Source organism: Denticeps clupeoides, chromosome 16 (assembly GCF_900700375.1).
Source record: "Denticeps clupeoides chromosome 16, fDenClu1.1, whole genome shotgun sequence".
In the NCBI taxonomy this organism is placed as follows: domain Eukaryota; kingdom Metazoa; phylum Chordata; class Actinopteri; order Clupeiformes; family Denticipitidae; genus Denticeps; species Denticeps clupeoides.
The window spans coordinates 14,642,779-14,668,155 of NC_041722.1; the positions used below are offsets into that span (position 1 = coordinate 14,642,779).

Consider the following 25,377-nt stretch of genomic DNA (forward strand, 5'->3'; position numbering starts at 1 on the left):
AGGCCCGGACGGGCGGAGCTCTGGGGCGGTTCACCAGGGTGCTGTGTGCCACTATCCTCAGATAAATGAGGATGGGTAGTGTTTATATGTGTGTGTGTGTGTTTTCTTATAAGTATCACACAGGGGAATTATACACCGCACCCCCCACCAAAAAATGCTGTCGTTGTCGTGATTGAGCGCACGCTTTTATCCCACCGCAGACAGTCCATTCATCACATCAGGCTGCCTAACCTTGCATTAAATGAACAGCGCAACCCTTCGCTCTCGCGCTCCACAGATGGAAGACAAATACGTTCATTCTCCAACTTAGGCCACAAACACACACACAACCAGTCATACCTCCAACACAAACAGGCGTGCGTGTCCGAACGTGGAGTTGCGTGTTGCAGGATCCTACAAGTTTTTATAAGAACGTTAACCTATCCTCGACAGAATAAAAGAGGTGTCCACCTATAGAATGTGTGACCACGTTTCTACGCCACAGTGCTGCCGGTAAGTCGTAATTTCAGATGGCATGTTGTACACCCCTCTCTAAGATAAAAAAAATATATATATATACTTTTAAGAGCTCTTGTGAAAAGGAGAGAATGCATCAAGGATGCATCCCGCGTTATAAAGTACCGGTAACTCGCAGTGTGTGTGTGTGTGTGTGTGTGTGTGGGTTCCCTCATAATTAAAAGCCCCTGTTCGCTTCCACTGCGGCGGAACGCCAGCGCGGCGCAGCAGCGGAGGGAACCGGGTGGGGTTTTGGTCGGGTTCTGGGTTGTGTGGCCCACGCCTCGCTGTGGAAGGAGGAGGAGGGTCGCGGGTTTGCTCGAGGTGGCCGAGTGTGACGCCTTCCACGCGTGAACAAACCCCATCAAAAGCGCATTAGCCCGGCCGCCCTCCCTCCGCAGTCGGCGCGCATAATTGTATCTGGCCGCGCCACGCACGGATCCGACACGACGGCGGCGGAAAGGGGCCGGATGATGAATTGCTCGGCCCGGCGGTGTTCGCGGCGGTGATAATTATTAATTTTCCTCCCTTCCTCCCCCCCTCCCCGAGAAGCGCCGGGCCGGGGCCGCCGCCCATCACTAACATCCGCTCGACGCGTCCCGCGTCTGAAGGCGAGAAGTTCGGAGGATCGAAACCAGCGTGTTGCCAAGTGTCGCCCGAAATAGAGAGACGAAAAAATGTTTAAAAAAAATATAATAATTCTCGTGCTACAGCTGTGGCCGAACGAGTTCAGCGTCGCCCGAGATGCATCAGCATTCGCGATATAGAGTACAAAAAAAAAAAAAAACCACCCCCTGACTTTTCAGGGAAAAGGACAAGTTGAAAGTTGCTTGAAAACGGAACGGGTTTGGCAACACGGATTTAACTCTCTACGCTGCTCTCCCATCCTCTCGCCTCGCCGGCTACCTGACGACTTTTATTACCGGCGCTGGGGCGTCTTGGCACAGATTCCACGGCTTCTTTTTTTTTTCGGTTCCTCCTCCGCTTTTGTCTTGCTCCAGATGCGCCACGCGTGACATAAAAGCGTAATTAGACACGGGACAGAAATACTCACAGCAAGGGCTGGCTGTACCTGTGCATGGGAGGAAGATAGCAATGAAATATTAACAAGCACCACAACATGTATAAGACACTATATTATTGCACAAAATAATATAAATCTTCAGCCTTCATTGAGGCACAAGGTTTATTTCTATACATTAAAATGGAATTCTTGGGACAATAAAAAAAAAAAAAAAAAAGAATCACAATGCATGCAGCTGTGTAGTTCATTTTTAATAAAACAATGTACTTTTTGTCAAACCCATTGCCGCAGATTTGTGTATTTTTTTAGAGGGCAAATTAATAGTTTTCTGCTGTGTTTCTGTCTGGGAGAGGCTGTCACAGAATCATGGTGGTATTTTGCCCCCTCAAGGTCTCATGGGTGCTTTAGTTGGAATGAGGCAGATTATTACCTCACTGACTCAAGGGAGCTCACTGTGTGTGTGTGTGTGTGTGTGTGTGTGTGTGTGAGTGTGTGTGTTTGTGTGTGTGACTGACAGAAAGAGAGAGAGAGTGAGAAATTGTAGCTCCTCCAGAAAATATGCTTACTTCCAGAATATAACTACTTAACTAATAAAAGTAATGAAATAGAAAAGTGAAACTTGTTTATGTTATTGTTATTACATATTATTTGTTTATAATACAAAGGCAGCGTATTTATTACAATAGAGCTCTGTGTCTGTTAAATATGAAGAAAAATAGATGGAAAAATAGAGGAAAAACTTCACGTGTCCCATTAAAGAGTCCTGAAGCAATGATGGCCGCATTACAATCAATCATGTTGTCATCGGTGGCATCAGGAAGTTGATCTTTGCTGTCGATTGCTTGTTGGGTGACTCCGCCCTGCCTGATGAGCCTGACGAGCAATTAAGGCTAATTCAGTAATTACTGCCCCGCTAAATGCCCTGTACTGTTCATTAAAATCCATAATTACATTGGGGTGACACAATTTTTCGCCGGCATGCTCCTCGGCGGCTTGCTCTGCTCTGTCTGTCGGTATCAATAAAGGCCGATATGTGTGAGTGTGAAGAGAGGTTTTTAAAGATGCATTTTTACATTTATCCTGCTTTTCTCCAGAGTGACTTCCATTCACTAATTATAGGACACGTCCCATCTGGAGCAGCACAGGGATATTTTGTTGGGCAGATGGGTAGACTCGGGTTCCGATGTTGGATTTTAGTAGGTTAATTTAAATTTACATTTACAGCATTTATCAAATATAGTATCATATATATTATCATATATAGTAGACTGCTATCGTTATATATAGTATATGCTGCTTTTTCTGTGGTAAAGATGGCATGCATTTTTTTATGCCACATGGGAGTGATACAGTGGCTGATTATTTCATAAAAAAACAAAAAAAAAAAAACCTGTATTACGGCCGAAAGTACAGAAGCTCCTCTCTTATCTGATCTCCTCGCTCGCCATCTCCCTTTCTTCGATCCGCCCCCCCTCCCCTTCTCCTCCCCGGCTCTCCCTCACCCGCATCGATTGTGCTCTTTGTGTGCGAGTCGGCCCTCGTGTTGTCAGCTGCGTCAGGATTAAAAGCTATTAGTTCTGCATCATTGCCACTACAAGTATGCTCCTGAGATTGATAGAGTTGCTCTTCTTTCACAGGAGCCAGAAATGGGAGGAAAACAGGCTCGGGGTGCTTTTCTCCCCCCACTCCGCCCCCCCCTTCTTTCACGGCAGTCGCCAGTTGTCGGCCCGTTCGTTTTGTGATGTTGGTTTTCCTCGCCGCGCGCACACTGCCTTGTTCACTGCACATTTATGCGTGTTAGATTATAACGTCAGCACGGCCGACCTGAGGGATTCATTCAGCAGAAATTAAAGTCCCTTGCACAAAAGCGCCACTACAGTCAATACATCGTTTTCTCGGCAGATTTATAAAGTAAGCGTTTGTCCATTTAAGAAAGATTCGGTTACAGGAGATGACTTTGGGGGTAAAAGGGGAATATAACTACAACAATTATTTCTGGTTACAATGATAAAAAGAATACTGGGGATTGTCCTATGGTTAGGGCAATGGAATTGGGAAGAGCTACCATGTGTGCAGAACGTTTCCCGAAATTTGCATCAGAGAGAGCAAAAACTTTTCGAAAGACTTCACGGGACGTGTCCAGCGTCCACTGATGGAGTTTTTTGGAAATGCTTTTCATTCAGACCCAGCTTGCATCCCCCCCCCCCCCCCTGCTTGTCCCTGTTGACTTGGGCGCTAATTATAGTCCACGTAGACCAAACAAGTCCCTGGGGGTTTACAGTAAATTCGTGTTTTTAACCCTGCTATCATATTTCATTCCAGGCTATTGTGGGCTACTTTGACATTTCCTTCGACGGCGGCTGCGGCAACAAGGTAAGCGCTGGCGCTGCGCTGTTAAACACGGAGCCAATTACGGTCACGCCGTAGCGTCTTTCAGGCCCGGAGGCGATCCGAATGCAGAAGGCAGCCCCTTCACCTGCGTGCTGAAATAAGCATTTCCCTCCACCGCTCCCCGAGCGACGAGGCCGACCGTGGCAGCTGCATTTTTCATTCTTCTACTGTACAGCTTCTGATGGATTTTTATCGATCGATTTGATACGTTTATATGTTTACTATACGAGCAGGTTGGAGGTTAAAATAAAAGCTTGCATGTTTTTTTTTTGTTTTTTTGATGCTTATTGGATTTAGATAATTAATATGAGCTTTAACAAAGCATCGCGTGTGTGTCATCATTATTTTGTCCTTGAGTGTGCCGCATGACCTGAATGGACTCTGTGGAATAGCACAATAGCATAGTTTTTACGGCCTGTAAAATGTGTGCAACGTAATGTGGCGATTCATCAGCGTTTCCCACCGCTGCCCAGCCACGTCTACACTTTGGTAATTCATCTTGTACGATCTTTCTTCCGCAGGTCGTGTTCTCCACGGGTCCTCGGTGCACCAAGACTCACTGGAAACAGACGGTCTTCCTGCTGGAGGAGCCCGTTGCGGTGCAGTCAGGTGTGTGCGTCTCGCATGCCTCCGTCACCCCACGGTCTCTGTAACGTGAAGCCCCGAGTGGGCACGTCTAGGAAAGTGGACACGCAGCACCAGATGTTTGGAACCTCAAAAACCGGACCAGTTCTGGGGACGCCCGCCCCTGTCGTCCGTCATGGTTTTTTTTTTAGCACGGAGATCTGCGGACGTCACCGCGAGGTGCGTCTTATCTCTCTCCGGTGCTGACGGAGGAGTCATCCGGCCTGACACTGGTTATCTGTCAGCGGGAAGACAGGCCATGATTGAAATGCACCCCCCCAAACACCATCCTGTAAAACTTTATCTGTTTGTCCGTCTCTTTGTCACCCCTTGTGATGGATCATCTCTCCATGGGGCCAGGCGTTCCGATCAATCGGCTTGTTTGCCGAACTTTGCTTAGAGGCTCCAGTTAATTGAATAAAAAGAATAATCGCCAGTGGGGTGGCTTGGAGGCCAGATACAAGAGCGAAAACCATGCACGCGCCGTTCTTCAGTCATACTCTGAAGTACAGAGCAGCCTCGCAGTCTCTTCGCCTCGGTTTTCTTCACCCTGCTAACGGATGACGCGTGTCTTATCATAATGGGAATCTGTGAGATGTCAGATGATGAGGGGATGGATGAAGCCTCTCCTCCCTCCACGCCACAAGCCCATAACACTGTCCGGCATTATAAATGACCCTGGCCCGGTGCTTGGTGTTCAGAGTCGTTTGTACTGGGCACCTCCGGCTACAGCCTCTCCGTGGCCAAGAACAGCGTCTTCTTTCTGAAGCTTTGCTAGCGTTATTGTAGTGTTCCTGATGGATCTGTTGGATCTGTTGGACGGGGGGGAATGGACCTGCTTGAAAATGGCCGGTGTTATTTCCTCTATGCTGAGTACTCGGGAGAAAGGAAGGTGGTCCAGAATTAAGTAGGAAGAGAGAATGGCATACGTGGGAGTATTTCTCATGCCTGCGTCAGCTCGGGGTGGACTAAGTGGCTCTGACAAGCTGTAGAGCCTTTTCTCCCATCACCACGCTGAATGTCAGCCATGCTCACCCTCTCTCTCTCTCTCTCTCTCTCTCTCTCTCTCCCCCCCATATACATTCAGCATAAATGAATGCCTTTTTTTTCCCCAGCAGGCCCCTGCTTTAAATTCTCATATCATTGACTTCCTGACTGGCTGCCATGCTTCGGTGCCACGTCTAGTCCGATCCTCAGAACAGCTTGCTCGCAGAACACCACTGCTTCGGGATGTCTTGTCTCATTGGCTGTTCGCGGTGTCAGTCCGTTGTGTGCGTGTGTCTAGTTTCAGTTCGTCGGCACGTAAGCTGTCTTTTCCAACGACGTTCACAAGGCCCCTCTGATGTAATTTGGTACCTTTTTTTCCTGATCTTTTCACTTGTGTTTTTTTTTTTTTTTGCAACCCAATCAACCAATAATGAGCAGGCATTATTTTTATATATAATATATATTTTAAATTATTATACTGCTTGAAAATGGCGAGTGCTGATTTAAGACATCCGAACCAGACATCTTACTTGCAGGAACCTTAAAACAAGAACGTATCACTTTTACATTTACATTTACATTTTCATTTGTAGCATTTATCAGATGCCCTTATCCAGAGCGACTTACAATCAGTAGTTACAGGGACAGTCCCCCTGGAGACCCTCAGGGTTAAGTGTCTTGCCCAGGGACACAATGGAGGTAAGTGGGATTTGAACCTGGGCCTCCTGGTTCATAGGTGATTTTGGTTGGCTCCATGCTTTAGATGCAGGGTTCTGTTGGGGTTTTTCATCTGAGACACTGAGCTGTAGTTGATCGCCCGTAATGAAGACGGATGTAAGTTCTAAGTCCAGCTGACCCCTATAGAGGGCCCTTCATGCACGTTCTTTAGCCCAGTGTCTGTTCTCATTCACTCCCTCATTTCGTCCCATCCATATGGACTGTAGCCCCTGATGTGTTTGATGCGCCTGCCTGATGACTTTCATTCTGTGTTTTTGAACACTAGAGTTCAGATGAATGTTCTGAGTTGAGAAGGACTGACAATTGCACAGGGCAATAAAGAAGGGAGGCAAAGAGAGGGTTAGAGAGGCAAAGAAAGGGAGATTTATTGACTCGCTCATTGGTCTCATTTTCCCCAGTCCAGTAGTCCAGCTCTCCCAGATCACCCCTCTCTTTCTCTCTCTCTCTCACTCGAGGCGTTAAAACAGAAATGGGCTTTTTTAACAGCGCTCACTGGCGGCCTGCCACACTCCTGGAAGACTGCTTTACAGCATGGACCTGGTTGCACACACACTCACACACACTCCAGGCGGTCCCCGGAGTGGGAGCACGAGCAGAGGGACGCTCAGTTCTCAAAGTCAGCCCAAAGGCGCTCGCTATCCAGCCACACTCCGCAGTTTCAGGTCTCCGTTTCTCCCAACCCATCATTTAAATGTCATTTCAGATAAAGGCAGATAAAGCAAAACACATAATTTTGTGATGAACATAAATGATTTTCTGTTGCTCCAAAATCTAGTGATGCTAATATTAAGAGCTAATATTAGCTCTTTCTACCTTTTCATGGCTAAAAATAACACCTAACTATAAAATAACCGCTCTTCTATATCATTGTAATTGCACAGTGCACAGGCACAGCTCTGTTGAAGTATGGCTCTGCTTTAATGAAACTTGTCTCTGGTGAGCTCCGGACAGGTCCTCTTCAGGGTAGTGTGGTTCGTCACCAGTTAATGCATCTCTGACTAAGCAGACTAGTGTGTTCGCGTAAGCTTTTAATTAATTTCTGGATTTGCCGCACGACAGTCTGGAACTGTTCGTGTTTGGAACGCCCCAGAGTGGCAGCTCCATAAATTAAACAGGCCATCATTTGTCAGGTTTTACTGTGTTTGTGTAGTCTATTAAAAAAGTGGAGATTGATTTTCTATTTCTAAGCCGCTGTTTATTATAAAGTCACCTTGTTGAGCATTTGTTTGAATGAGAGGTCGTGCATTGTATTACTGTCCCATGATGCTTTGCAGCAATGGTGCACAGTTGGTCCACCAATGACTTTAGATAGTTAATAACATAAGGTTGGCGAAATTTGATTGGACCACTAGGTTTGCGTCACATTTTTTCCTCCACCCCCCATCCCTCCCAGTACAGTAATTCCTTCAGAGCGGCTCATGTTCCTCTCTGGCTGAATGCTGTGCTGCAGTGAGCTGCTGGAGTAGAACGCTGCACCCTGCAGCCCTCTGCAGGACCCTTTCCACAAGCACACTTCACTTCGAGTAACAAGTTCCTGGGCGGTGGAGCTCATAAGTGTAATAACCATGTAATTACAGTGTAACAGCCATTCGCATTATGAATGTTACATTACGTCTGTATATATTCATGTCTGAGGTGGGTGCTGCATGTTAACGTGGGCGTGGCCGCTTTAAGCGGTATGTTGATCTATGGGAGCTGTTCAGGATGAGCTGCGTTTCGTTACTTCTTTCCACACACGGTTGACTCTTCCCTCAGTCACCTGAGGGCTTTTTTTAAGCAGTCGGGAACAGTGAGCGAATCTTTATCTTTGTCCCACCAAGTCATTCTACATCCATTACAAGCTCTTGGAGAAGGTGGGTTTAGTGGAACACATTTAGGAAACACGTCTGGGATAATGGCGCCCTTTTTTTTTTTTTTTTTTGTAAGTTGAGGTCAAGCAATTACACTCTTGACATTTTTTGGTGAAAGATACTGTGAGAGTATATTATGTTTTTTTTTTGTGTCAGCTCCCATAGGCATGGACAGTGCATTATCGTTTTTATTGTTGGTGTAAGCAGTAGGTCAAAGCTGAAGGCCTTTTCCTGCCCACAATCCTCTCTTCTTTCTCACTCCGTGCATTACATTTCTGTGACGTCGTTTCATTTATCTGTACCATTATGTACAGTCTAACATTGAAAAAATAATTGTAATGCAAATCATGTAGCTATCGTATTCCCTGTGGTTTAACCCTAATTGAATTACATATGAATATGTGGTACATGTTTTGCATTGGCTACATACAGAATGCCCTGTGACATTTGACTATTTCTTAACACCAATGCACAAAAGAAGAGATGAGTGACCCCACGTGGACCTTTGTTACTAGTCGCCAGAGACCGTTACGGCTGTCCCTCATACCAAATTTCCATATTGTCCATATTTAACAGAAAAGCATTTGGTTGAAGAGAGGCACCGATTTTCTAAAGCCAAAAGTGATCATTCCATACCGCAGACTGGGGTATAGATTGTCTGCAAATGATGCTGACTCTGGGTCCGGTTTAAACACACAAATAAATATTTCCACCCCAGATATTATGCAAATACCAGGCTAGGGAGCCCTCGGTAGATGTACACCGCTCACATAACATAACAGTTTGACTGTTATGAGTCCACTCCACGGAGTAGGTGCCACGTTTTGGCATTTCCCCGTGTTCATTTTGGACTGATAACCAAAGGCTCTCCACAGAACGAGTTTTAAATAGTCGTGATTATTCACGTTGAGCTGCGCAAGTTCGGCCGCCTCCCTTCACACTTCAGTGCCGGTCGGTGCTCTGTCTTGAAAGCTTGATGAATCGGATTTTGAACTTTTATCAATCCATCCCTCTCCCTTTCCCTCCCATCTCCTTCCATCCATGGCGGTCCTTTAATGTCCAGACGATTGTGAAACGCATGATTTTTTAAAAAAATCTCTGCCCTAAATTACATTTTGCAAAACATATTTGTCCCTTTGTCTTTTTTACATGGAGGGACGGTGTATTCCGGCTGGTGGCGTGTGAGCGGGGGGCTCGGAAGCTGCGTGACAGCTGCAGTGCTCGGTGACAGGTCCGTCTCAGGAGGAAAAAATGCCGCAGTCAGCACCCCCCCCCCCCCCCCCCCCCCCCCCCCCCCCCCCTCTGTACGCTACACACCCTACCGATGGGAGGGACGGAGAAAGAATGGAGACGAGTAAACACTCGTGTAATTAAAGTCCCGCTGCCACTGTTACTCATTGGACTGTAAATGTGGGTACTACCTCCACCGTCTGGACCCAGGATGGGCCACAGAGAATGGTCTGCCTTAGGCCAGAAAAAAAAGAAGAAGAAGAAGAAGCAATGCCTGGTCCCCTTACCTTAGTCTCTCATTCGAAATGTTCACATGAAATTGAGGTAACAAGCTAATTTTTATCCCTTACAGGTCAAGATCTCCCAGGACGAGTCACCGTACGAAAGAACCGGAAAGACCCCCGATCTCTGCTTGTAACCTTTGACCTGGCAGAGAGGAAGCTGACTTATAGCCTGCAGTGATGGATTCCAGGAGAGATGTTGCTCTTTTCAAATGTCATTCGAAACGCTTGTACTGGCAATTAATAAAAATGATCAAACCATTTCAAATGTTATTTTATATTGAGAGCAAACGGGCTTTTTCATCTCGTAATCGGGCTTTTTTTTTTTTCCCCTGGGAAAATGTTGGTATTAAGATGGTATCTTCCTCCATCTGTTTTAAATAAAAATGAATAACGCCGCCCGATGAAGTGCTGACGATGGCAGGCTGCGTGTCGTACATCACTGGACCGCCCTGCTGACACAAGTAGGCAAAGAAAACAAGACATTTACCAAATGTCCCGTCATACAAATAAAAAGCTTTATTTACTTAAAGAAAAAAGAAAGTGAACAGAAAATCTATCACTCATCTGTAGCCTCGTTCAAGGTGGACGGGGCCGTGATGGTTAGATTCAGGTCTGTTCCACTCCACTTCCTGGGACAAGAGACTGCAGTCAAAACTGAGACGGTTCAAGAAATGCACGAAGAACAAGTCACGAAGAACCCCCCCCATCACAGCCCAAACTCAATATTAACTTTCACCAGAAAAAAATAACCACTGTGCATTACATTAATTTGTGTGTGATATATATATATATATATATATGTGTGTGTGTGTGTGTGTGCGCGCCTTGGCGGATAAGGAAGCAGCCCCGTAATCAGAAGGTTGCCGGTTCGAATCCCGATCCGCCAAGGTGCCACTGAGCAAAGCACCGTCCCCACACACTGCTCCCCGGGCGCCTGTCATGGCTGCCCACTGCTCACCAAGGGCGATGGTTAAAAGCAGAGAAGCAATTTGATAAAGTAAAAATATTTTTAAAAATATATATAAATAAATAAGCATAAATAAACATATATACACACATACACACACCAACCCAGTCTACAATTTGGGATGCAAGGAGCTCTCACAGCGCCTGGTGACCACGTGACTGGGGGGGGGGTCAGACGGCCCCCTTATCTCGCGCGCGCGCGCCTGACTGACGAATGAATAACGTCGGCCGCCCGTTTTAATTAACGGCCATCTGATCGCGGGAGCCATTATCTCGGGTCAAGGAGGCGCCGCGCGGTCCTGAACCTCCGGTGGATACAAATCCTTCTTCTAGGATTATGAAGGCGTCGTTTCATTTCATTTTTTTTTTTTTTATAAAAACATCTAATCTTTCTGTGCAAGTAGCGCAGTACAAATACAATCTCCCAATCATCACGGAACGTGTGTGTTAAATGAGATAAAGTTGATCCAGATTCAGTTGTTCGTTGCGCGGTGGAAGAGAAGAGGTGTTAAAAGAGAGAGAGAGCGAGAGAGAGGGAAGTGAAGAAGCAGCAGCGGAAATCAATTATAATTACTCTCTGTTGACAAAGTAATTAAATCCGGAGCGGGCAGCTTATCAGCGACGGGCCGCAGATTTATGATCCGCCGTGATCACCGCGGGTAATGAGGAGCGGAGTAGCTACTGGAGTTACGGGGGGAAACGAAAATAAACTCAACTAAACTCAACTTTAATGTTTGATTAAGCCTTAAAAATCATCCCGAGACTGTTGGGAAAGTGACGTTAAGTGACGTTTTTATTTTTAAACGGCTTCACTATGCGCACTGCAGTGCTGAGCTTCCACGGCGAAGCGTAAAAAACCGGCGCATGCGCACCAGAGGCCCTGTTCCTAAAACCGGCGCGCTGCAGACATCGGGGCTAAAAATAGAAGACCGAGGGCCGATAGAAAAAAAAATCGTAATTAAAAAAAAAAGAAAAGAAACAGTCGACCAGATGAGCGGCGTCGGCGCAGTTCAACCAAGTGGCCGGTGACGCACGCGCGCACTCGGCCAATCGCGCGCGCCGCGCGCCACTTTTTAACTTCGTTTTACTTAGAAATAGTTTTTGTGCGTCACGTACTGCGGGGAAACCTGCGGGGAACACGGCACAAAGTAAGCATGTTGTAATATAGGGTTCTTGATTAAAAAAAAAAACAAAAAAACGAAAAAAATAAAATCGTTCAGTATTGGCTGTGTGAAATGGTTACGTGAATTTAAAGTCACGAGACTGCGAATTATAAAACTCGATTTCCGTTTAATCGAAATCACATCCTAATATAATGGCACAGCCCTTTCCCGCAAAAAAAAAAAAAAAAAGTCTGTAGCTATTTTCGGGGAGGAAAACGCGCGCGGGGGGGGCGCTCTCGTTTGCGCGTGATTAATAAACGCCCCCCCCCCCCCCCCCCCCCCCCCCCCCCCGCGCGCGTTTTCCCGCCTCCCCGCCCCCCGCTCTCCTTTTAAAAATCAGAATTCAAGGCCAATGATTTATCAAACTCCCGCGATCAGGAAAATGTCAGGCGAAGGGCGCCGCGCTCCGCGCTGACGCAGAAGCCGCGCTGTTGTAGAAAAGCGTTGCGCGCCGCGCGTCCCGACGCAGTCCGCGCCGCCGCGCCGTCCATCCCTCCCTCCCTCCCTCCGTCCCGCCTGCATCCGTCCGCGCCGCGGGGAATGGTGAGTGGCGTTTCTTCTCTTTCAGACTCCATCGCTGTTTTATTCTTTATTCTCCGCTTCTTGTTTTTTTTTTTTTTTGTTTTTTTTTGTACTAAAAAAAAAAAAAAACTTCGGGGAACTCTCTTTTCTTTCATTTTTTTTTTACATATCTACATCACTTATTTTCCTATTTTACGCGATGCTCAAATTTTAACCATACTTCCAATAGTAAAATATGCCGACGGAATTCATGTAGCACATACATTTATATACCGAATATAATTGTATATGATTATACCTAGGTCACTTGTTATTACATTTATTAAGATTCTCCGGGTCCGGTTCCCGCTGCCGGGGGCGGGGAGGCTCCGTCGAACCCGGCAGCTTGTCTACTGCCCATAAAAAAAAAAAAAAAAAAAAAGAGGGGAACCCGGGGATGCGTGGCGCTGAACGACGACAGGAGGAAATGGGGCGTAAAATTAAAGAATCTTGCCGTAATGGTGAAAAAAAAATAATACAAAACGTGGAGCGAAAAGAGAGTTTTAAAGGTGCTTTAAATCGTCGTCGTTAAAAAAAAATTGTATTTAGTTCCCAGGAGGAATAAAAAAGAGAGAGAACATCTGCGATTTGTGCTTTTAGGATTTTTCCGAGCAGAGAGAAGCGATGCGGCCGCCCGCGAACAGCCCCGCGCCTTTCTGCGCCCCGGAGGGCAGACCGGAGAACGGTCACCCCCCGACCGCGGACCCCCACCCGGCTCCGCCGCCGCCGCCGCCGCCGAAGCCCGTGGGCGAGCGGAAAACTTTCTGTCCCGCGGAGACCCGGCCGGGAGACGCGGACACCGGCAAGGCGTACGGGACGTTTAACTCCGGCGGCGCCGCCGCCGCGGCGGACGGGAGAGCCGCGTACCAGCAGAACAACGCCGCCACCGCCAACTGCACCTCCATGAGCCAGACCACCATCATCCTGGGCACGGACGGCAACACGTCCGTCCTGCCCGGCGCGCTCACGGCGGTGAGTGGTCCGGATTGAGCACGTGGTTGTCGGTGTCACGCTGCTTTGCGCTGCGTTACCGGTGTACGGTGTACTGTACACGGTGTATGGTGTACTGTGTACGGGGCACGGTTTACTGTATATGGTGTGGTGTGTGTACAGTGTATGGTGCGGTGTGTACGGGGCACGGTTTACTGTATATGGTGACGGTGCACGGTTAACGGTTTACGGTGTATGCTGTGTGCGGTGATGGTGCACGGTTCACTGTATATGGTGTGTGTTTGGTGTACTGTGTACGGGGCACGGTTCACTGTATATGGTGTGTGTATGGTGTGGTGTGTGTACAGTGTATGGTGCGTACCGTGATGGTGCACGGTTTGCAAGTGTGGTAGTAGGGTAGTAGTAGTAGTAGCCTAGACCCAGGTTCAAATCCCGCTTACTATCCCATGTGTCCCTGAGCAAGACACTTAACCCTAAGTTGCTCCAACGGGGGGGGCTGTCCCTTTAACTACTGATTGTAAGTCGCTCTGGATAAGGGCGTCTGGTAAATACTGTAAATGTAAATATACTGTATACGGTTTACGGTGCACGGTGTAGGAAATTGGCTAAAACGTGGCTGCTGATTGGAACCTCAGTATTTTGCGTGTCGGGTGGCACGAATTGACGGGCGGGACGAAACGACGGAACACGGGAGTTTTTTCTGGCCACTTCACGCCCGCCGATGGCCCGCTGCTCCGGAACGGACGGGGACCGGGCCGCGCGGAGCCCGCGCCACGTGTCATCCGCACTCAGTCAGTCGGCACCGCGCAGCCGTAATGAAGAGAGAAGGTGGTCCTCTCTGTCTTTTTTTTTGCGGACAGACGCGTTACCTTTTGGGGATTTGTGAATGGGACAGGGGAATTGGAGACAGTTGGGGAAGGATGAAAACACGTGGACGGGAGGAGATGTTCGAGATGTTCGGAGACTTTAAGAAGGAGTGGTGCGGTGAGGAGGATCCAGGTCGAGGTCCGTCACTGCAGGAAAACGGGAATCTGGGATCAGCTCCCACTGGGACAGTCCTTAATCATGAAGGACGGACTCAGGAAACACGTCTCTTATAAAAATCCACAAAACATATCTTATTTCTATATATATATATATATACGAGGAATAAATGTATATGCATGTACAAGTGAAACTTTCCCTTGATCGTTTTAGGACGATGATGACGATGGGGGAGATGAGAATAAGGTCAGAGGAAACTGGTCCAGTAAACTGGATTTCATTCTGTCCATGGTGGGCTATGCGGTGGGCTTGGGGAACGTGTGGAGGTTCCCTTACCTCGCCTTCCAGAACGGAGGAGGTAAAGAGTTGCCATCACCGCCATCACACCACACCACTCCAGTACTAACGAACTCACCGAGAAACGGACACTTCCCCACTAAACAAAAACGAAATCCGTTTCTTGTTAGTCTGAAGTACATCCAGAATTTCGTTTCAACGTTTTATTCGTATTATTCAGCGCACGCGGCCTTGGTTCTGCTTCTTATTTTCAGGGGCTTTTCTCATCCCGTATCTGATCATGCTGGGCCTCGCCGGGATCCCCATTTTTTTGCTGGAAGTTTCTCTGGGCCAGTTCGCCAGCCAGGGCCCCGTGTCCGTGTGGAAAGCCATCCCCGCCCTGCAAGGTAAACTCACGCTCGAAATTCCCAGTGTTAACACCGGGCCGCACCAGGACCCTTTATTAATAATAACAGTAATAATTAAAAAATAAAAATAAAAATATCACACACACAAAATCTGTTCTTGCTCCCTTAAGTAATTTCTATATTTCGTCTCATTTATTTATTTTAGGTTGCGGGATTGCCATGTTGATTATTTCTGTCTTGATAGCCATATACTATAATATTATAATGTGCTGGACACTGTACTACCTGTTCGCTTCGTTGAAGGGCTCACTGCCATGGGCTAACTGTTTGAATGAGTGGAACACGCTGGACTGTAAAGACAAAGACATGCTGCGCTTAGGTAAGGACGAGCCGCGCTGCTTTTCTTTACTTTTCTCTCTCTCTCTCCCTCTCTCTCTCTCTCTCTCTCTCTCTCTCTCTCTCTCTCTCTCACTTCTCTAATGCGCAATGCGCCACCCTACCCCACCTCCGGGGCTTTATAATAACCTTCCGAGCAAGAGGAAATAAGAGAACAAGAAAAGAGTCTTTCTGATCCGGACCCAGATTTAATCTGTGCTCCATTACTTATGTATTAAACGAATAAAATCTAATTTCAATAGCTGTTATACGTGTTTTATTATTAAATGACTATTTTCATGAATAAATAGCTTTGACGCATATTTTTACGCTTTTACGAATTCAAAGATTTCATATTTTTGTGATTCGAAATAATTAGCGAAAAAAAAACCGCATGATTGTTTCCCGCGTATTCAGCAGAAAAAACGCTTGCTTGACACTTTTACTGTACGGCGGCGGCGTCGTTGCCGCAGTGCGCTCGGCGCCCCCTGCCGGCCGGCCGCGGCACTGCAGCCTGCAGCGGGCCCTCGCACCGTTTCGCGTTCAGGCAGGAGGTGTGAAGTGCTCTGTCGTGTTCTGTTGTGTGTTCTCATGACTGCGGGTGTGCATTGTGACAGATTCCTGCATCCTCCGGGACAGAAATATCACATCTATGAGGAACACTACGTTCTGTCTGTCTGCTAACGCTGCTGGAAATCTCACTAAACTTTTGAACATGACAAGTGATAATAAAACCTACGTCAGCCCCAGCGAGGAGTATTTCAAGTGAGTCATAATCTTTTCTGCAAGTAAAACCAGCATCAGTAAACTATGACATCCTTTGAATTTGTATTGAAAATTTTTTTATGTTCAATCGGTTTTTAAATGCATGCAGAAACAAACTAAAAAAGATGGACTTTTGGGATCAAAAGACATAAATGTTTAAAGTCCCTGTTGCATTTGTGTGTGCTGGTCAGGTACAATGTGCTGCACATTTCCAAGGGGATTGAATATCCAGGAGATATCCGTTGGCCCCTGGCTGCTTGCCTGTTTCTGGCGTGGCTCATTGTCTATGCTTCTTTAGCTAAAGGAATCAAATCTTCTGGCAAGGTAAGTCAAGTCATGTTCCAATTGCACCATTAAAAGTGTGGAATGTAAATTCCCTGCATTTAACTAAATGTTCAACATTAATGAGAGCTCGTACATCTTGGGCTGTTTATTATGTTACTTCCAATTCCCTTTTCCCAAGATCTAAGATGTCAGATTTGCTATCAATGATTATTAGTCCTGACAACATCTCGATTTATTAATAATAAATATTATTAATTTATATTTTATGTAATTATGTAATTCTACATTATGTAATTCTAATGCAGTGCCGCCATCTAGTGGACATTTTAGCTCATTGCGGTCTTTGTGGCTGACCTGGGTCTGTCCTTTCTGATAGGTGGTGTACTTCACAGCCACGTTCCCCTATGTGGTCCTCGTCATTTTGCTCATTCGAGGGGTCACCCTGCCTGGAGCAGGCTCTGGCATTCTTTACTTTATCACCCCCAAATGGGAGAAGCTCAACGATGCTAAGGTAAAACAGCAAAAGTCTATTTGGTCTCTGATTGCTTCAGCAAGAAGGTTCATGAAGGTTAATCTGTCCCCTGCGTTAATACGCACAAAACACTGCCACTGTCATTTTGCTACGTGGCATATATGCCACATCGCATTACAAAAAAAATCTCACAGTTTAATACACCAGTGCGTAAAGGGAAGAGGAAGGTGCTGATGGACACCAAGCTCCTCGGCTCACCAAGCCCCCTCTCCCCTCTCCTCGCAGGTGTGGAAAGATGCTGCCACACAGATTTTCTTCTCCCTGTCAGCAGCCTGGGGTGGACTCATCACTCTGTCCTCCTACAACAAGTTCCATAATAACTGCTACAGGTATTTCGGCATATGCATTTTCGAAAGTCGCTTTGCTGTCAGCATGTCTTGAACCGCTATCTTAAATGATTACATTATGAACCATGTCAGCCCTGCATGATTGCTGTTAGTTTGAACGCAAACAGCACTTGTACTGACCGAAGCAGACATGACTATTGAAGACTGAAGATTGCGGACAAAATTAGTGTTCAGCAACCCTTCTTTCGTGGTGGTCGGTTGATCTAAATTCACATCCGATGTAAAGAAGACTGGCCACACCGTGGCGCGGCGGTTAGCGACGTGACGCCCCACTTCCGAGGTTGTTAGTTCGTGTGAGTGGACTTTACACGCTCTACCTGTGTCGGGACAGGTTTTCTGTCACCATCCAAAAGCATGTACACCGGGGTGAATTAGTGGCTCTGAATTGTCCGTAGGTGCAATTGTGTGAGCTGGTCCTGAATAACAGGACCAAGTTGTTATGGAAAGTGAGTGTGATTGTAAATTGCTGCTAGTACAAAATAATTGAACAACTTGCACCTAAATTCAGCGGAAGAAATGATCAGCTTCATTTTTTAAGGGGTGGTAGTAGCCTAGTGGGTAACACACTCGCCTCTGAACCAGAAGACCCAGGTTCAAAGCCCACTTACTACCATTGTGTCCCTGAGCAAGACACTTAACCCTGAGTGTCTCCAGGGGGGACGGGGACGGGACTGTCCCTGTAACTACTGATTGTAAGTCGCTCTGGATAAGAGCGTCTGATAAACGCCATAAGTGTAAATTTTTGGACACCAAGTCTCCCTGCGATGTCTTCGTTTTCCACTAGAGGGCGATAGCGCCATTCAGTCCAAAGGTGAAGAGATGAGAAGCAGTGGGCAGGTTTTGTCTGATCCTTTCATCATGCCTGAGCCAGCATGGAAGCTACCACTCTCCATTTCAGAGCTGTCCTAACTCTGCGCCGCTTACCGCAGGAAAATCAGCCAGAGCCTGCTCAACTGTTAAATTACGAAACACCACAGAATATAGCAGCTTTTCAGCTCTTTCTTTCATATTTTTTTTTATTAAGCGCTTTGTGAACTTTGGAGCATCCTTGGAAGGCAATTTTTTTTGCCACTGGCTCTTTGCATCTTTCATGCTTGTATGTCTGATGAAATCAGCTATACGGACTTGGAAAAGTGTTCATGCAACCACAAAGAAAATTCTCTCTGGCCTTATAATGCGTTTGATGTTGAATTGTTATGTAAATCACGTTGCATAAAAAATAACTGACAGATGCATTCCAAAAAGCATAATAATAATAATAATAATAATAATAATAATAATAATAATAATACTTGATTACGATTATGCATGTGCATGCTAAGGTAAAGTTTATGGCTGTAAACGTTTGAAACCATATTTCTCCTTTGCCTCACAGGGATACGATTATAGTGACGTGCACTAACAGTGCCACAAGCATTTTTGCCGGATTTGTCATATTCTCTGTCATCGGCTTCATGGCTCATGAATTGAAGGTGCCCATAGAGAGGGTTGCAGATGAAGGTAAAACTATTGGAATCTATTAATCACAAGAAGCCTCCCCCAGTCCAGCCCTTATGAGTTTCCCTTGTCCTTACATTGGATTTATGTCATTATACAGGAACTGTGTACAGCTCAGATGACTGGTGTTTTTTGTGTGTGACACCCCATAGGTCCTGGCATAGCCTTTGTTGTTTACCCAGAAGCCCTCACCAGGCTGCCAGTCTCCCCTTTCTGGGCCATTATATTTTTCCTCATGCTGCTCACTCTGGGTCTGGATACTATGGTAACCGCAGCCGTGCTTGTGTGTGTGCATGTGTGTGTGTGTGCACGCTTTTGGGTGTCCTCTAGAGAGCACTATAGATGCAACCATTAAATTATAAACAACATAAGCAATATGAAAGTATTTTTATTATTATTGCCCAGTTAACTAGTTGAATTATGTGTTCTGTGTCTATAGAGACCGGTTTTACCCTTCTGTTGCATAGCAACATAAAACATTTCACACTTATACACTATACATTGTTTGAACAGTCTATAGATCTCTATGAGGATTAGAAGAAATGAATGAAGGTAATGGCCATGTGGCTGTATTTTCTTTCTTGAGTCTTAATCTTCATTATCTCACCCAGCTCAGCTCATTAATAGCCACCTTTTAACGAGGCCAGTGGTGAGAACATGGGCTATTACATGGAATATTTTATTTATTATGCATATTTGCATCTTACTGCCCCATTAAGTATCTGTATGAAGTACAGCACGTCAAAAGCTCTGTTTGAGGTGCAACATCAGCAGCTGCTGGGGTTTGGTGCGTAACTTACTTTTCATTCAAGTGGTCACATACACACACACACACACACACTCACTAATTTAAGTAGGCCATCTGTATGACCTAATTCATCTTCGCACAGTTACATAAGCACAGACACACACACATGGTTTTCTTACACAGACACCTTTAGCTTTCTCACTACGGGCACTAGTTTTAAACTGTTGTTGTGCGCAGCACTACACGCTAAGCATGGGACTTTTTTTGTAGTCTAAAGATAAAAATCAAATAAATAGACAGTAACAGAAAGAAACATGGTCTCCAAGGGTGTCTGGGCATGTGTTATATTGAGAATGATTTGAAGTGCATGAGAGCTCTCAATCATTGGGCTTCTCCGATTTTAAAATTGGCTCATAAAAGCATCATTGACGAATGTGTTCTGGGTGACAGAAATATCTACACACCAGAAAAAAAGTGTATTTAGTTCCTCTACTTCAAGATACATAGTAAGCCCCTGCTCAACTGTTCAAAAAGTGTGCCCTATAATAGTTTTTTCTTAATTCCGATCTAATCTGGTTTTCCCACAGTTTGCCACCATCGAGACCATAGTGACGTCCGTGTCTGATGAGTTCCCCAAGTACCTGCGCAAGCACAAGCCGCTCTTCACTTTGGTCTGCTGTCTGTCCTTCTTCATCCTAGGATTCCCCATGATTACCGAGGTAACCTCGCCGAGCCGCTCCTCCCACCCGCCCCTTGGGCTCCTCAGGCCCATGCTGCCGGCTTGTGCACCTTTTAGAGGCCTGCCGAGTCTCTCTCTCTCTCTCTCTCTCTCTCTCTCTCTCTCTCTATTCCTCTGCATCAGTGGCCGTCCCACCACAGCGAGCGCGCTTTCATCATCCCCCCACTTATTTATTCATTTCGGCACCAGCCAGCGGAGGGGAGCGATGTGGCGCCTGCTGAACTGTAGCCTGGCACAGATTGATCTGCCTCATAGTCCCATTTCGGCACAGACTCCTGCGGGCCGACATGCCACCGCGCTCTTTTTTCTTTTTTTTTTTTGCACACAGGGTCATAGAGAGAGAGAGAGAGAGAGAGACGGTAGAGGGGTAGGGGGGGGGTGGCGAGACACTAAATCCTCTCGGTTCAGTTAATTAGAGGGTCTCGCTGACAGGTGGAGTCACGTGGCTTTCTGCAGGCCATCTTGCCTGCTTCCGTGAAACACATGGTAATGAACAGCCCCACAGAGGCGGCAAGCCGGGAAAACAAGCATCATTAAAATTAGAGGTAGGGGACCCCGGTGCCATGATATCAATTACAATTAAAAGCTTATTGGAGAGACCGCGCGGATCACCAGAGCCTCACCAGCGCGGGCACTGCCACCAGACGCCCGCTGATTTATCTCGTTTTACTTCCTGCATGCGATATGTAGGGCGAACATGTTTTAAACATGAAGCGGTCGTGAGCTATGCGGGTCAGGGAAGGTTCGCAGCTTTGCTTGTTTGAGTGGGTGAGGGGGTGGGAATTATGCAGCGACCCACGATGCTGCCAATACTCAGCATATGGGGTGTCAGGGGTGCATGTCACAATATCGGCGTAACTGAAAAAGAAAAGCAGCATTTGAACCACAAATCACTGCACTTTCAAACAATGCGAAACATGGGTCGTATTATGGCATTTTTGTAATTTTACTTTTTAAAATGACCTTCATGACCTTTCCTCACCGTGTGTCCCTTTGATACCCCGCCTAATATAAGTCATACTTTCTCACACACGTTCAGGGTCCAAATTTCAAGGCTCTATAACTGACCACTAATGGCAAACAAACAGGGCTGCTTCTAGTCAGTTGTTGATGTGTAACAGCCATGTTAATGGTGTATAGTTATTTCTTAAGCCACAAAAATACACTTTAATGATGATTTTTAAAATTCAAAATACAAGGAGCTTGTAGCACTGAAGCACCCTACATCCTCATTCTGGATGATTTAATGTCCCTCATGTAAAAAACACCTCATGCAAAGTCCAGCGTCTTCCCCTCCTGCTGCCTCTCCTTTCTTTTTCTTTGCTCAGAATATCACCTTCTGAAAGTGAGTGTTTTTGTCACACACAACACAATGAAATGTGTTCTCTGCATGTAACCCATCACCCTGAGTGAGGGAGCCATGACAGGCGCCCGTGGAGCAGTGTGTGGGGACGGTTGTGGGGACCTTGCTCAAGGGCATGTCAGTGGCACCTTAGCAACTCAGGATTTGAACCGGCAACTCTTTGGTTATGAGTTAACTGCTAGACCACCAGTGCCATTTTCTTGCCTCACCCTGTATTCAAGAATAGTCATTGGTGAACCAGTGCATCTTACATTTGCAAACTGTGACTTGTATGTGTCTGTATGTGTTACAGAGTGGAATGTACATGCTTCAGCTGGTGGACACCTATGCAGCCTCCTATTCTTTGGTCATCATTGCCATATTTGAATTGATTGGAGTGTCATACATATATGGTATGTATAGATCAAGGTGAACGTTTGCCCAACAACAAGGCATACTGAAGAAAGCAGTATATTTAGTCTATTTTCATTGTGTGCAAGTGTGTCAGTCTGATTTAATGCTTCTTGGGATTCAGTAACAATTTGCACCTCTCATATGTGTCATGATGACTTTTGTTTTGACACATCATGCTTAATTTATGCAGCACTGCCATGTTTACTCTCACAATAGCTAATCCAGCAGTAATACATCTGTGCAGAGAATTGTATCAGTGCTTACTAAATCACATTAGGAAAGCTGAAAATTCTAGATGTTATGGACAGTAGAATAGCATCTACTGGTTGATTTAATGTAAAATGTGTATATGAAATGAATCCATAAATGCTGTTTTATTGCACACTGTGTCAAACATTTGTTCTCTTGCAGTGTTAGGCCACATTTCAGGAAAATGTAGTTCAACTCTCGGCCACTAGGTGTCTCTGTTTCATTCCACTGAAACACAGCATCCAGCCCAACAATCTAATCGATTCATATATTCACACGATGGGAGCCGAAATGGCAAGAAAAGCTACAAATATCATAAAAAGTGGAAAACGTTAAAGGCACACCATAATATTTTTGGCTGTAATGTTCATCGACATGTGAAGCGCTGGGTGTTCCGGTCTCTCCGTGATTGCAGTTGTGCTTTTGGCTGCGTCTCACTCCGGGGGAGACAGCTCAGTGCTCACCAAGGCTGTTTACCTCCCTCTGACTCCTGTCGCGAAGAAACTGGGTCATTTTTTAACTCTTTTGGTGTGTTTGTGTGTGTGTGTGTGTGTGTGTGTATGCTTTGCTGAATGAGGCAGCAACACACACAGCTTATGTTCTGTTTCCTCGTCCACTTCTCCTGTCACAGGGCTGCAGAGATTCTGCGAAGACATCGAAATGATGGTTGGGTTCCAGCCAAACAAGTTCTGGAGACTCTGCTGGGCCTTTGTGACGCCGACTATTCTTTCAGTAGGTCCAATCTATACGTAATGGGCCATAACCACAGCACACATTAGCGGTTCCTGTTTCCCTCCTTTTTCCGAGTGTTGTCAAATCCAGAGTAAAAAAAACATTCGGCCACCTGTGGTCAGCACAAAAGCGAAATGACCCCCGTCTGAAAATAACAGCTGAAAAGGAACAGTTTTTTTATTCTCCTGTGAGAGACGGGGTTTATGATGGTTGTGCATAGCTCTGTGACACGTACGTGCCACAGATGGTACGTGCCACAGGCCTGGCTACATGACATACGCTGAGTGTCAGAACGACGGCAGCTGCATTAATGGCTAAAGCTAGGTAACAAACGACCCGCATTGCATTCTGGGACGCCCCCATGCATCAGCTTTATCTCCCACGGCAGACCTCTCTGGCTTTCCCCCTCCAGGGGAGCTGATCATTACTCTGGGGGCGGGGTGTTTGTGATGCATGATAGGGTAATTCCTCTCCTCTCATCGCGTCTCCTCCCACTCCAGTTCATCCTGGTGCTCAGCCTGTACCAGTGGAAAGTGATGACGTATGAGGACTACACCTACCCGACTTGGTCCATGGTGATGGGCTGGCTCATGGTCATCTGCTCTGTCATTTGGATCCCCATCATGTTTGTCATTAAGATGCACCTGGCTCCCGGATCCTTAACTGAGGTAGGAAATGACGACGTTGACAAATGTTTGAGTCACTGATTTTTAGCCATGTCTTCAGAGACAGATTTTCATGTTGGGTGGCCCTGTAGTCCATGTCATATTAAGTTCAGTTCATCTTGTGCGTTGTTGAGCGATGGACTAGAAGCGACAAACCAATCAGTAGACAGCAAGAGTCCGATGCTGAAGTGAATTCCAGGTCCTTTTAATTGAAATCCTGTCCTAGCTCAAAGTGTCCTTACTGTCATGGACTATCTGGCCATCCTACTTCCACAGATGCACCATATGGCAAACCCACACCAGGTGCTTGTCTGAACTCCAGACTCTGAGCAATGTGACGCGGTTCGGTTTGGTTGAGCCTCACCTCAGTGTGCAGGTCACTGATTTCTGCACTGGGTTTGTTGTGCAATTAAACCGTGCAGATGGGCTAATGCCCTTGTTTACAACCTGCAAGCTCCTCACCCACCGACCTTTCATCCAGAAAACATTCTAGAACAGCGAAAAACAAATTCTTCTTAATATCAGCTAGTGTGCGACAGATAATCACCAGCATCAATTATCAAGATGTATTTTCTTTATAAATAATATAACGTGTTACGTGTATTAGCAGCTAAGTGCATTTACATGAACAAATCCATCATGAATTCTGCAGTGCTGGGATACACATGAGACCAGGCTGTCAGCTCAGAATATGTAAGAATGAAAGAGTCACATGTTTAAACCCATGGCCTGTAAGACATGGTTTCATTGACACAAATCGTATAATAAAAATGTGAAATTGTTTTAATTAATCTAAAAAAAAATTGGGGGTCTACTTAAATTTTTTTTATATTCTGGCCAATACAGTAATCAATACAGAGAAATCCAGAATAATTTCTACCCTGCATGTGAAATTGTGCAGCATTGCTTAGTGGGTAATGGTTGTGCAGGAGTGGAGTGTTGCATGCTGGGTGTGAACCCCCCCTGCCTGTGGCCCTGTTTGCAGAGGCTGAAGCTGGTGTGCGCCCCTCAGCCCGACTGGGGCCCGTTCCTGATGAAGCACCGTGGCGAGCGCTACAAGAACATGATCGACCCCCTGGGCACCAACTCCCTGGGTCTCAAGCTCCCGCCCAAGGACTTCCAGCTGGCTGCTCAGTATCAGTAGCTGCCACCCGTCAGCTCCCGCTCAGGCTGTTCGGTGAGAGCTTGGCTGGTGCCCTCCCCCCCTTCATCCTTCAGATTCCGTCCCACCGCCCCCCCCCATGGCCCTCCCTGCTGCTCAGGTCAGGTCAGCTGGGCACCCCTCCATAATTTCCCTAGCTTTGCCCCGCCCTCCTTCTTGCTGTAAGCAACTCTAGTTTTGTCCAGCATGGAGAGTCCCTGCCCTCCTTCTGCGGGAAACACACCAGTCACAGCTGAACCCTCCCACTGGGCAGTTTCTTCTAGAGGCAATATGAGCCGTCAGCAGACTGCTGATGTCCCACGGCAGAGACGGTCGCCGATGAGATCTTGTGTGGGTTTTTTGTTTGTTTGTTTGTTTGTTTGTTTTGAATTTTTGGTTCAATTGTTAATTTTTTTTTTCCTGTGCATGAGTGACCATGAAACCACAGAAATACGGGACCTTACCACACGCTGACAGACAGGCATCCCATTAATGAATGGGAGATCTGATTTTGATGCGATCTGGCAAACAATGATCTAATAACTACATTAGATCTGGTTTAAAAAACATATATATATATATATTTTATTTTTATGACAAATAGCTATTCACCTGTACCGTTTGATATATGTATATTTGTGCCTCCAAATTCAC

At 46.2% G+C, this 25,377-nt stretch overlaps 2 protein-coding genes across 2 annotated transcripts in view; both read left to right on the forward strand.

Annotated features, from left to right (window-relative positions):
• The window catches only part of prmt3 (protein arginine methyltransferase 3), a 34,488-nt gene extending 24,615 nt beyond the window's left edge, over nucleotides 1–9,873 (forward strand). The window contains exons 14-16 of the mRNA XM_028956170.1: nucleotides 3,842–3,892; nucleotides 4,432–4,519; nucleotides 9,692–9,873. Coding sequence (XP_028812003.1) covers nucleotides 3,842–3,892; nucleotides 4,432–4,519; nucleotides 9,692–9,801 — 249 coding nt within the window. The 3' untranslated portion in view covers nucleotides 9,802–9,873. The remainder of the gene's footprint in view (nucleotides 1–3,841; nucleotides 3,893–4,431; nucleotides 4,520–9,691) is intronic.
• Nucleotides 9,874–12,937: 3,064 nt separating this feature from the next.
• slc6a5 (solute carrier family 6 member 5) lies at nucleotides 12,938–24,745 on the forward strand. The gene is made up of 15 exons (XM_028957105.1): nucleotides 12,938–13,285; nucleotides 14,462–14,606; nucleotides 14,800–14,931; nucleotides 15,098–15,271; nucleotides 15,885–16,032; nucleotides 16,224–16,356; nucleotides 16,694–16,828; nucleotides 17,075–17,178; nucleotides 18,572–18,696; nucleotides 18,846–18,958; nucleotides 20,029–20,160; nucleotides 21,836–21,935; nucleotides 22,817–22,917; nucleotides 23,418–23,585; nucleotides 24,568–24,745. The coding sequence occupies exons 1-15, from the start codon at nucleotides 12,938–12,940 to the stop codon at nucleotides 24,724–24,726; spliced, it is 2,217 nt and encodes a 738-aa protein (XP_028812938.1). The 3' UTR covers nucleotides 24,727–24,745.
• The last annotated feature ends 632 nt before the right edge of the window (nucleotides 24,746–25,377 follow it).

What these genes read in the sequence shown, in the direction of transcription:
- slc6a5 (XM_028957105.1), top strand. Translation starts at nt 12,938, where the DNA reads ATGCGGCCGCCCGCGAACAGCCCCGCGCCTTTCTGCGCCCCGGAGGGC. An exon ending in CGCCTTCCAGAACGGAGGAG is followed by an intron (nt 14,607 to 14,799) that starts GTAAAGAGTTGC and finishes TCTTATTTTCAG; the next exon opens with GGGCTTTTCTCATCCCGTAT. An exon ending in CTCCCGGATCCTTAACTGAG is followed by an intron (nt 23,586 to 24,567) that starts GTAGGAAATGAC and finishes CCCTGTTTGCAG; the next exon opens with AGGCTGAAGCTGGTGTGCGC.